Source organism: Oryza sativa, chromosome 2 (genome assembly GCF_034140825.1).
Source record: "Oryza sativa Japonica Group chromosome 2, ASM3414082v1".
In the NCBI taxonomy this organism is placed as follows: Eukaryota; Viridiplantae; Streptophyta; class Magnoliopsida; order Poales; family Poaceae; genus Oryza; species Oryza sativa.
Genome location: NC_089036.1, coordinates 9,065,311 through 9,078,298, shown reverse-complemented (window position 1 = coordinate 9,078,298; position 12,988 = coordinate 9,065,311). Strand labels below are relative to the sequence as shown.

At 39.1% G+C, this 12,988-nt stretch overlaps 1 protein-coding gene across 2 annotated transcripts; it reads right to left on the bottom strand.

The window, feature by feature from the left end:
• Nucleotides 1-6,187: 6,187 nt before the first annotated feature.
• LOC4328935 (F-box/kelch-repeat protein At3g61590) lies at nucleotides 6,188-11,350 on the bottom strand. 2 transcript variants are annotated; one of them, XR_001542752.3, is made up of 3 exons: nucleotides 9,901-11,350; nucleotides 7,657-9,021; nucleotides 6,188-6,867 (listed from the first exon to the last, which is right to left on the bottom strand). XR_001542752.3 is itself a non-coding variant. In XM_015767067.3 (2 exons), exons 1-2 carry the CDS (start codon nucleotides 10,187-10,189, stop codon nucleotides 7,763-7,765), a joined length of 1,548 nt encoding a protein of 515 aa, XP_015622553.1. In that variant the 5' UTR covers nucleotides 10,190-11,350; the 3' UTR covers nucleotides 7,393-7,762. The 2 variants fall into 2 exon arrangements, 1 of the variants encoding a protein (XP_015622553.1); XM_015767067.3 differs by lacking the exon at nucleotides 6,188-6,867 and having other exon boundaries at nucleotides 7,393-9,021.
• Nucleotides 11,351-12,988: the final 1,638 nt, after the last annotated feature.

Sequence of the window (12,988 nt, the reverse complement as noted above, 5' to 3'; positions counted from 1 at the left end):
ATAGGACGGTCTAAAAATTTTATATCAAAAAATAATTCATAACTTTTTCATGTGAATTCTAATGAAGACAAACTTTATATCAAAATTGAAAACTTTATATCATAACTTTGTAGTTGAAAAGTTTTTGAATTAAAACTGTTTAGGGTCCCAAAATATTGTTGCATGTTTATAGATTTTGAAATTTTAATTTTAATATTATATTTTTGGACAAAAAATGACTTAAAATAACAAAAAATTCAACTACAAAGTTGTAGATCGTGTCGAGGGCTACAAGTTTGATATAAAGTTTGTCTTCATTAGAGTTCACATGAAAAAGTTATGAATTATTTTTAAATATAAAGTCTTTAGACCGTCCTATTTGATCTAGATATTCAAATCCAAGTTAAGGACCGGGGTGACACAACTGAATAAGTTGGTGGACCTAAACGACTGATCTGCAAGTTTAGGGACCGGGATGACACAATCGAACAAGTTTGAGGACCTGAACGATCGATTTGCGAGTTTAGGGACCGGGATAACATAGCGGTACAAGTTTAGGGACCGGTGATGGACTTTACTCTAATTTAAATTCTAATTTAAATTCTAATGACCGGATGATTGACGAATCCACATTTTAGCCATTGCAAACAAACGGATAAGCAAAACACATATCTTTCAAATATTCCTTCTTTTTGCCGTGTCCCCTGCTTGTCATCGTCGTCAGAATCAGATCCTGCAGCTTTGTTTGCCGCATCAGTGCCAGCCTCATCTTTCTTCTCGTAATCCTATCAGAAAATACCAATCCACTTGTCAAATATCTCCACACAGGGCAGCCAAACTTGCTGCGTAGGAGATAAATCTTATACCAATCTGTTTGTCTACTGTATACCTTGGCGGCAGCAGAGGAATCCTTGAAGGTGAACTTGTCGAAGATGTTCTTGAAGTTGGCGAGGAGGCCGTACATTCTTTTATTTTAGATGGAAGAAAAGTTTCTTCTATCTTAAATAAAAGATTTTTGCTGATTTATTTATTTATATATCCAATTTATATCCAATTTATAGAATTGATACACCATTTAATTCATGTACTTCATCTGTATTTTAATGTATGATACCGTTGACTTTTTAACCAACGTTTGACCACTCGTCTTATTCAAAATTTATATGCAAATATAAAAATAGAACATTTGATGATAAATTAAGTCACAATAAAATAAATTATATTTACATAAATTTTTTGAATAAGACAAAAGGTCAAACGTTTGTTAAAAAGTCAACGGCGTCATACATTAAAGTACGGAGGAAGTGTCATTTAGCATTCAGGTCCGCTTGCTCGTGATGTACCCCACCTCCACCTGCGGCGAGCACGGTTCCTAGGTCAGAACAAACAAGAGGGGGGAGGGGGGGGGGGGTTCACTATTTCCCCTTGATCTCCCTTTGCCGACTACTGTGTTATCTGCTAAAGTAACCATGGAAAGTTCATGCATTCCGTGGTTTATCAGGATGAGATTGTTCCGAAGGAGGCCGGCGATGCTCATGAGGATGCTTAATTGCTAATAGATATTTCATTTTATGTGCACACTTAATCTTCATCCGAGCGACAACCTAAAATTATGTCCTATTTTTTTAAAAAAAAACATCTCTAAGGAGAATTTTAAGAAAATTTCTCTAAAAAAACTTTTGACTTTAATGTGATTTTTACACAACTTTCTATAAGAAAATTTCTTACAATATTACTACCTTTGCCCCAAAATAAATTTATGTTTAGATCTTAGAATGCAAATTAAGATAGAGCGAATACTCATTATAATAATATAAATCTGGACAGAGGATCTGTCCAACATCCGATTCTAGGTTGTTATATTCTACTTTCTCCGTTTCATATTATAAATCGTTTGACTTTTTTCCTAGTCAAAATTTATTAAGTTTGATCAAGTTTATAAAAAAGTTTAGCAACATCTAAAATATCAAATTAATTTTATTAAATCTAACACTAACTATATATTTTGGTAATATGTTTTTTTTATGTTGAAAATAGTACTATATTTCTCTATAAAGTTTGACTTGAGAAAAAGTAAAATGACTTATAATATGATAAAGAGGAAGTAGTGTTGGTGATGAGTAATCAAGGGTATTGAAGATTTTGTGGACCAGGGTAGGTAGAAGGAAGATAACTGAACTTATTTTGGGACAGATGCAATATTTAGAGAGATATAGAACGGAGAGAAAAAGACCTTGCTGTCCCTCAGTGAGGGATGGATATGGTAAGAAGTTGGCTGGGGTAAAGATAAGAAGAAATTGTAACGTGATATGATTAAGGTGGCACTTAATATTCTTTAATGCTTATATTTATAGATAAACTATAAAAGATGCCGGTGTGTTGCAATGGGTAGAGCCAATTTAATTTGTACATATGTGCCCGTGGATAAATAAACACATCCCATTGTATCGTTTATTCATGTGCTTATCCGAATAACTTATTACCAAATAAAAGAATATTTATGTGTAAATATTTTATATACATGTTTTTAGTGACTCAAAAGCAAATGTTGTAAAATAAAATTCGATAACAAACTAAAAGGTCCAATTCAAAATAAAGTTCTAAAATTTAAAATTTGTCTTATAAGAATAAGCATAAGCCAAACAATGAGGCCTTCAAACACGAGCTCGATTTATCGTCTAGCTTTATCTCAAGTTGGGCAGGAATTGATGACAGACGAAATCAGCAATGTCGATTATCCTTTATTTTCAGTTGGCATGTTCTTTTCAAAAGTAAAACTGATTGTTATGGATTATTATAATGGTATCCATAGTAGTATGTATGAGCATGTGTGAAGATTGATTTGAAATCATGCTAACATGACATAGGAATCGTGACGTATAATACGAATAGAATTGGATGATCTAGGCAACGACATACATGATATTCACACGGACTCTGTGAGTTTCATTTACTTGGTATCCACATCACTCGTGAATCATGACTCTGCAATGAATGCTACGCGTGACAGGAATCAGATACAGACGACGTATCATAGTTTCAACAATAACACCTTCAATTTTAAAATCGTGAGCGAGGACGACGCAGTCCCGATCGGACATGTGGCAAGGGCAAATTGCGCCTGCGAGGGCGTCGCGGGCCCAATCACGGCGCCACACAAAGGCATGTATGGAAACAGACTCGGGCGCGGGCCCGATCGTTGCGTGTGGCAAGGGGTACGTGAAAAGGTGTAGGTCCAATTAATTCGCGCGCCTCTCGGATAAGAGGGATACTCTGGCGTAAGAAAAAAAAGAGAAAAGGATGTGGCATAAACATAAAATTAAAACCGATTCAAACATGGATAACGTATCAAAATTCTAACGGAAGCATCTTTATTTTTTTATAATAGTAGAGATATTAAATGCTTAGAAAAATTATATTCATGAACACAGCTGATAGCATCATCACTTCACTTGTGGTGAACACTCCCGGAGGATGAAGAGGGACACAGATCATGCTTTAGCGGTGAGTGACAGGTGGAACCGGTCTCACATATCAGCGACAGTTGCTGCAATACTGCAGACAATCTGCACTGGATGAAGAGAGCTTTCGGTTCAATAGTAGTAGGCATACCCATACCCAACCCAACAGGATTGAGATCCTCTACGGTTAAATACACGGTGCTTTTGTCACTGACATATGAGCCCAATAATCATCGGACCCACGTATTAGTGATAGAGTCACACGACTTTGACTGCATAGGAGGCTGATCCTACCCAACAAGCTGTGCATTGCAAAGAAGCCATATGGAAACACGAGCCCCCAGGCAGAAGCAAAACCCAAGAAGGCCAGCAAGCTACAGGCAGGCAGCAGCAACTTCACAACACTAGTGTCACTCACTCGTCACAGGAGTACTAGTAGCACAGGAGTGTAACATCTCGTCATGGCGCCCCATCACCGTCACCACCACTGCCTCTGCGGCCTCTGCCACTCCCCCACCAGCTGAGAGCTGAGAGACGATCTCGCATTGAAATCTCGCGGCGGAGTAGCCAACAAAAGTCTTCTTCTTGGGCTTCTTCTTTCTTCCTCCTCGCAGCGAGCTCCATTGGCATGGCATTGATGGAGACGTCGTGCATGGTTGCCGATGCAGCGCACGAGATGGGAGAAGTCGTCGTCGCAGCAGCAGCAGCAGCAGAACCAAAGCAATGTGCAGACAGGTGCAGCAGAGAAGGGGGGAGTGACTAGTGAGAGCAAGAGTCTTCAGAGTTGCCACTTTGCCAGCCAGGGCCGTTGAAAATGAATTTTATTTCAGAGTTCTGATTCAGCAATGGAAAAGTGTTAGCAGCAGTAGATTGTCAAATGTGTTTGTTTGGTGGTGTTGGTATTCAATCTCTGTACTTGCTGATGCTTAGTATATTATGGTTTTATTAATTGATCTGAACATTGCATAATTTTATCTTTTTGAGAACTAGCATTGCATGCTTGATGCTTCACCAATGCATTGGAACCTACAAAAGCAAAATATATTTATCAGGCCCTTCTTGGACGAATAATGAATAGTAAGCGCTCTTGGAAAGTATACTAGTATTTCAATGGTTTTATTTGATTTGATATTTGGGCTTTTCCTGCTCAAATTGATAAGAATAGAGTATATATAATATGATGTAGTAATAACTTTATAAATTATGAAGTAGTACTGTGTAGTATCATGACATCCATTCCTATGGCATCCATCTTGTTGCAGAGAATCCAATCCTCAGCAGTCGCAGCTGCATGGAGTATTGCACATTGCGTTTGCAAGGATGGATAGATGGATGGATGGATGGATGGATATGGACAGAGGAGGGACAAGAAGAGGACAAGTATTACTCCTCCTCGTCGACATCACAAACTGCAACGCCGCAGAAACCAACGACTTGTGTACCCCCGCTCACTAAACAACAAACACTCGTGTCCTGCCTCCCACTTCTCCCCCCCATAACCTAACAGCACACGATTATCTCATGGTTTTTACCCTCCCTCTCTCTCTCAACATTATCTCTGATCAAACTGCTACAATGCAAAGCTGGAAGAGGTACAGTACCCCCAACCCGCTTATCTCCGTTCATCTCTGGTCGTCCCAAATCAGTGCTTAGGACCTTTAGGGCCCATTTGAATTGCAGGGTAGAAAAAACAGAGGAATAGGAAAAACATAGGATTCTGATAGAAATTGAAGTGTAAAATAGAGGATTGCAAAACACAGGAATGGTCGTTTGATTGGAGCGCAGGAAAAACGTAGGAATCGGATGAGAGAGAGACTCAAAGGAAATTTTCCAAGAGGTTAGAGCTCTTGCTAAATTTCCTCTAAAATCTACATGTAATGTGTCATTCCATAGGAATTTCATAGGATTTGGAAAGCTTCAATCCTTTGAATCAAAGGGGCAAATAGGAAATCCTATAAAATTCCTACATAAATCCTTTGATTCAAAGGGGCCCTTAAGATTATAGTAATAAGCAGCCGAGGTGGCTGGTCTAGATTAGTGAGAATGTGAAAAGTTGAGCTTCTACTGCTAGTTTATTTTCTAGATTGTATGATTAAAGTTTCTTACAATCCATATAACAATATGAACTATTTACGAGGCTAAAGATTTTGAAAAAACCAATAATTGTTAGAAGCTCCCTCGGATATGTTTTTGTGTTTACGGCTTACTTATTTGTTTAAGGTGTAATTAATTTTAAATTTTAGACTTTCCAATGAAGTGCCCTAGCTGTTCTGAAATTTATGCGGGTGCATCATCTAGGTCTCTCAACTTTTTTTTTTATTCCCTGAACTTATCTTAGGCGTTAGATATGTCCAAACATGCTCTAACTCGTTTAGTGCACGCTGACGTTTTTGAGGGTTAATTAGCAACGGTAGTAATAGCTGACTACTAACAGATTATGACAAAATGAAGATGTCAAACCAGACAGATGCATTTGCTCCAACTTCTAACCACAAGAATTAACAAAGACTGGGCAGGTGAATCTTGTTTTGTTTCTTTAAAAATATGATTCTACTCCTATCAGTAGTATACTAGTATGTGTGATGTGTCTGTTCTGGCTTGGAGAAACAGCTCCCTGCCATAGATTTCATGTTTACCTCTTTTTATACTATGTTGCAAAGAGACAAAAACACTGGCATTCTCCAAGTACATTAGCTAAGCACTGATCATGTTCAAGTTGTGGGATATCCTTTGACAGAACACCATGCTTTCTGCTAATAAAAATCACTATAGCACAAAGCTCAACAAGTTCAGGTACAGCATTGGACAATACTTGCACAGCAAATGCATTTGGAGGACACCTTTGCAAAGTGACAATTACATACACACCCACATTTACTACCTTTTCTAGTAGTATAACAGACTGGTAGAAACTGTCCCCAAGATATCATACACCACCCTTCAACATCAATATATATGCTCATCAGAAGAAATTGCCCCATGCTTGCAACAATGCAACCCTGCTGGTACCACATCACTGAGCTCACCTGCTGGCTGGCTGAAAGGGTCTCTTTCTGATTCTCTGAAGGCATACACAACATACATCATTGACAGCTGGACATCTGAAACAATATGTGTCCTTCACTTGCAGAGCAGAGGGTGTGGCTTTACAGGCTTTAAGCAACATTTGGGAGCAGTGACAGCAGGCAAGAAAATATAAAAAGGGAGATGCTGCTTTTTAGGATTGGTGGTACTATCAAGCAAGTACAGAGAGTTCAGGCATGAGGAAAATAGTGTTAACGTATCCATCCAAAACCAAAGAGAGACTCTGAGTCCGGGAGTCCCTGATGCAGCATGCATGCTCCTTTACCTGTCTTTGCACAATCACATGCCATTGCTATGTAGTATGACACAGATGCTGCATCAGAAGCAGGCAAGGATTCTGGCACTACATGAACAGCACAATGCTGTATGAGTAATTGGGATAAAGTATGGTACAGTTTAGCAGTTAGTAGTTTAGTACTATAGGACATAAGTAGAAGAACATTATGGATAAACATGAGCTTCAAATAGCATCAAAGGAACTTGACAGAGGAGATAAGTATAAGAACATTAGGGATAAACAATGAGTACAGTAAAACCAGAGATCACCAAATGTTTGCCTAATATTTCAATAAACCAGCTCTTCGCGATTTACATGGCATGGTTTGATATCCATGTTTTTATTTTCAGTTAACTATCTGCATTTCCAAAAATTCTGATTATGTAAGTGCTAATAAGAGTGATGGACAGATTGATTTTGTGCATTGGACTAAAAGAGAAGGCAACCTTAACAGCTCTGCTGTCCATCAATGGTTATACGGCAAGCAGAGCAAGGACTCTGCTTCAAGTACTGACTCAACAACAAAGGACTCTGCTTCAAGTTCAGATGTTTGCATGTAGTGGTGTCGTAATAAAACAAAACATAAATCAGTAGCAGCGGGGACCCCAAACGCAAATGACTACTATAAATCAAGAAAGTAACAATCTTTTAGGTTTGGGACATCTGAAGTGGCACTTTGTTTGCAGGCAACATAAGAATAAAGAAAACACAATTCAGCAAGAATTGTTCTTGTGTATGGCATCATCCCTCCCTCTATTATCCAACCATCAAATCAACAAAAATGAAACAGGGAAGTTTAGACGCCCTTTCAATTAGAAGATATACTCAGCAATAAATAGAATAGATCTATAAAACCTGAAACACTTTCTCGAATGGCTTCCAATGACATCATCTCTTCACTTGGTAACTCCAAACCAGGCAAATAATGCAAGAATTCCCGTGGAAGTGAAACAAAATAAAACTAGGAAGCAATGTCCAGCCTAGGCTCAAAAGAGAAACCAGTAAACAGCTGCAGAGGAAACCTCTTCGTCACAGGGCTCTTCAGTGACCATTTCCACAGCTTCTGGTTTAATTCAAATGTGAGGAGGGCCGGTGACCCATAGCTCTGAATATAGATAAGGTCATCCGCCCCACAGCTTGCAAAAACATCATCGAACTCGCCAAATCCTTGGAAAAACTTGTGAGGCATTCGAGCAACCTCATGCCACTCCTTGTTCCGGAGCTCCCAGATGCCAATTCCCTTGATGATACCAGGCCTATCTTGCTTGCCAATGCCCCCAACCAAGACAAGCCTCTCATTGAGGTTCATCAAACGGCCACATGTAAGAGGGCACGGCACTGGTATAGCCATGCTCATCAAAGAAGTGTGAGTAGGCCTGGTAGATAGGTCATACATGAGAAGACAATGGCGATGCTCGTTGTTATTCACCAAAACTCCTGTTGAGTACACCAGATAGTAGAGGACCCCATCACAGATCACGCACTCATCACCTCCTCGCCATCCAATCAATAGTTCAGTGAAGGGAGACACCCATGTATTTATCTCTGACTCGTACAAATGGATGGTGAACTCCCATTGATAATACTCTGATGGCACCTGGTTGCACCTTGCAACAGCCACCATGTACTGATGAGAGGTCCTGGTCACAGAAATGGCGAGAGCACTGTAATCAGCCGACTTGCCACCAGGAGCATCAACAAGCCTCTTCCAGTCCTTAGTTATTGGGTTGCACACGATGATGCGGCTCCTATCCTCACTGTCCATCAGACACACCAACCCGGACGATGAGGAAATCGACCAGGTGGTCTTCTCAATGCAAGGGAAGTCGAATCCATACCACTTACGCAGGCTCGGGTCATAGGTGAACCCCGAGACCGCTTCCTCGCTGCAGGTAAACATGAAGTACCAAGGCTTCTGAGGCACCATTTTGCTCCATGTCTGCCTCCGGGCATGCACAATCTCATGCCATCTCTTGCAAACAGATCCAGATCTTATGACACTTGCAACAGGCAAGAAGGAGAGGACCTTTTCTAAAAGATCATCAGGGAGAACGGCGTCCATCGACACGGCCAAGTCTCCACTCTGATCATCATCCATGTCTCCAGAAACATGCCCATAATCTATGACCTGAGCACCAATGAAGGAAGATGGATACAACTCCCACTCCTCTGACCCCATTGCCAGCATCCAGCGAACAGCACAGTAACTAACGCAAGATCCTGCATGTGCAAGTGATGAAATTAAATGTTCATGCATCAGCCACATGGTAACATCTAATCTAGATACCAGAGTTACTCAATATTCAACACAACATCAATTTTTCAGAGCGTTGAGTATATATACATCTTATACATTGCCTCCATGAGCTCAAGGAAGCAGAATGTAAATGCCAGATAGGTGAAAGGGATAGCCTATGGTTTTTATAGCAGTAAATTAATTTCAACTGCATCCACTCCACTAAGCAGTAAACAAATCCGCAAGAAACTGGAAAAACTGGAATGCCCGTTGATTCGGATTAGGTTGCTTACAGAAAGAAGAACCCCCAAAAGAGAACTCTCAATCCAAGCAAAGGTTTATTGGCAAGAAAACGTATCAATCCATGTCAGGATGGATATTCGCCGGAGAGCAAGAACCCAATCGCCGCCGCCGCTGTCGTCAGTGATGAAAAAAAAAAAAGAGAAAGGGAATGCGGACGGACAGCGAAAAAAAGTAGTATTCTTTAGAAGAAAAAGGATTATTGTGATGATCGTCTGATTTCTTGGCGGGTTCACTAATCGCAAAAAATAAAATAAATAAAAAATAAATGAATTTCACAAGAAAACTTCGAGAGTGACAACACCAAACCTGAACACAAGTTTCTTGAAAAGGGCAGCGAAACCGAACAAAATGCGTCATTTCTCCATGAAACAAACTCCTACTGGCTCAAAGAGAAAGAAATCCAAACCAAACGACAAGAAACAAATTGGAGGGAAGAAAGAACCAATCCAGGTCCGGTCCGGACGGGATCTCCCATCTGCGCCCCGGCCGCCCCACGAACCGGAGGCGGAGGAGGAGGACGAGAGAGAGAGATAGCTACAGTGTAGAAGAAGAATGGATACCTTCAATCCGATTCCGGCCAAGATTGGGGGGGCTCGCTCCGCTGGACGGAGCACCGCCCGCTCCCCCGCCGTCCGGGCGAGGAGGCGGCGGCGGTGGCCTCCGAGGCTGCTCGCTGGCCGCGCGCTGGAGGAGGAGGAGGAGGCTTGGCAGCCGCAGCCGCGCCTCCGGGCTCCGGCTCTGCAGATCAGAGAGAGAGAGAGAGAGAGAGAGAGGGGAGAGAGAGATGGAGGGAGCTGAGAGGGAAAGAGGGGGAGGAGGTGAGGGAAGAAGAAGAGAAGGAAGGGGCATTTTGGTCCCTAGACAATTTTCTTTTCAGCTTCTTATGCTCAAAAAATAAAATAATTTTTTTCTGTTTGAAAATAGAGCATTCAACATATTACTGTATTGGAAAATATATTTAAAAATGAAGTAGACGTTTTTTTTGGAAAAAAAATGTTTTCTAGGAAGTGGATAAAATAATGCACGACAATAATTCAGTGAAGTAGCTTGAAAGAATAAGGACTAAGTCGAGACTTCTAACGAGTAGAAAGGTTTTTTACACTAAGTTAAAAGTCCATGCATTACCACGGATGTACAAGAGATGAAAGAAAAATAAAAAGTATAAGTTTATAGCATACTTAGTCGATTAGGCATATAATGAAAGTCGCAACGTTCACATATATTGTAAGAACCTTATACCTGTAGCCTTACATGTCAGTATATGTTGTTTAACCACTACTACTATCATTTAAAGTAATATAGAAATAGGTCATCAAAATTTTTTCTACATTAGTGATAAATATAAATAGACTACAACATGTTAGATTTTAGCCTTTAGTGACATTTTTATTAAATATAGAAAAAAATGCATGTTACTTTTGATATACGCTCCCCATGCATGTATGATGTATGCATTATGTAATACGCGATATCTTCTTTGGGTTGCTAAGAGTCTATGCCCTCTAAAATTATTCCTGTGGTGAGATGAAAAATCTGAAAACTCGACGCTATTGCTCAAAATGATGAAGATAACCAGTTATTGCCAAAAACTAGGGAGGTCATGTAGCAGTTGTTCATGTGTTTGAACCAACAGGTTTAGATCCGAGGAATATATACTGTGCACTGAAATTTTTCGTGCATACTCTGTGAATATAAATTAGTAAATATCACGAAAAATTCTAAAAAAAATAAATATATACTTCTAATAGTATAACACATATCTACAAAGTCTCATTCATATTCAAGTTGATTATATGATATTATTCTAACAATAAACTTATTTTGGGACAAATGAAAGGAGATAAAAATAAACTTATTACGAGATGGAGGGAGTAGAGAACTTAAAAAATAGATTAATATATTTTTTTAAAGCAACTTTCCTATATATTTTTAAGAAACCTCCACCATTTAACAGTTCGGGAAACACGTCCGTGGAAAGTGAGAGGTTCGAAGATGGGAAATTTCTGCACGCTTATGGTTTAGGGTTAGTTATTCCTTTTTACCATTTACAGGAATAACTAAGACATGTAAAATTTCAAGAGTCTAACTAAGGTGTGTTCTTTTCTCCCCCTTTTCAACTTCTATGCTCTCTTTTTCACACGCGCGCTTTCCAAACTACTAAATGGTGTCTTTTAAAAAATATATATAGCCAAGTCATATTAATTCATTTTTGACTTTTTAACTAGTACATATATGCTAATCCACTGTTTCATTTTACATGTCTAGGAGAAGGGTTCCTAACCCCTTAAAAGAACACAGAGTCAAGGGAGAAGTGCCGAATGCGACAACATCATGGCCCTAGGATAGATGAAAAAAAAACCACATTGTTACCCTAGGGAAGATGTCTCGTCTATATGCCAAGGAGAAAAATATACCGATGGACTTGTACCACAAAACTTTGGGGATTAAGCTATAATCATGAGTTGTGTCTCCAATCAAATTTTCTCTCAGGAACTCTCATCAACACTTAAAACAAATAAATATCATAAAACGTGACGTTTTATGATCAATATTTCCTAAAACCCCAAATGTATTATGTCTTGTGGCACATACCTATAAGTTTTATTGTGAAAATGCTTCATAAAATCTCACCTTTATTAAAATTCCAATTGGTTTCAACATGTTTGAGACAATATTTTTTTAAAGTAGTAAAGACTTAAACCAACGACCTTAATGAAGAATTCAACAACTACAAGTTTCATATACACTGTAATTTTAAAATATTAAGTAAATATTTACTGAACGTTTGCAAAACTTTAGAACCACAATAAAATAGGGTTATTTGTCACCATCCTAATATCTAAGGTTTTATGCAACTTCAATTGTATTTAAAATACGAGGCATTATCGATACATTCGTAGTTGGGTAGTAGATTGTTTTTATATATTTAAATCTAACTAAGATTTTCAGGAATATAAAAATATTTTATTCAAAACTTCTCTAAGTTATCTTTACCAATTAATTTATTTTAATATGCTATATCTCTATAAAATTCCTACTACACATACTCTCGGATATAGTATAATAAATTAGATTCATCGGAACTAAAGAAATAAAAAAGACGCGAATATTAGGGATGACCTAATATCAAATAATTAGAAGTTGTGAGGTTTCAAACCCAGGCCGACTAGCTCATCACCTTGTGGAACTAGCCAGAAAATCGATTGGCGTTTCTCAGAATTAAAGAAATAGGACTGTTCATATAATTATAGGATGGTACTTAAAAAAACCCAAAAGACGTCCCTGAAATTTTCTTTAAGAAAAAACTTCTGCCGGGCCTGATATGTCGAGTATCCTAACGATCGATTTGGAACAGGGAGGGGGTGCTATGCATGGATTTGATGTTCCAAAGGCCTACAACTACAAAGATATGATCGAGCAGACCAACCAAACAAACAATGGCGCAATCGTGACTAGTGGTGTTGGATGAGGCCTATTTTATGATTGGTGGAGCAAGCATGCACGCATGGGGCCTCACCTACCTAACCAGCAACCATCTCTATGTCTATGTCTCTGTGTGTGTGTGTGTCTGGCTGTGCATCACTCACCCACAGGTCGCAACAAATTAAAATTGTTTGTATATATCTCATGACCCATCCCTATCCGATG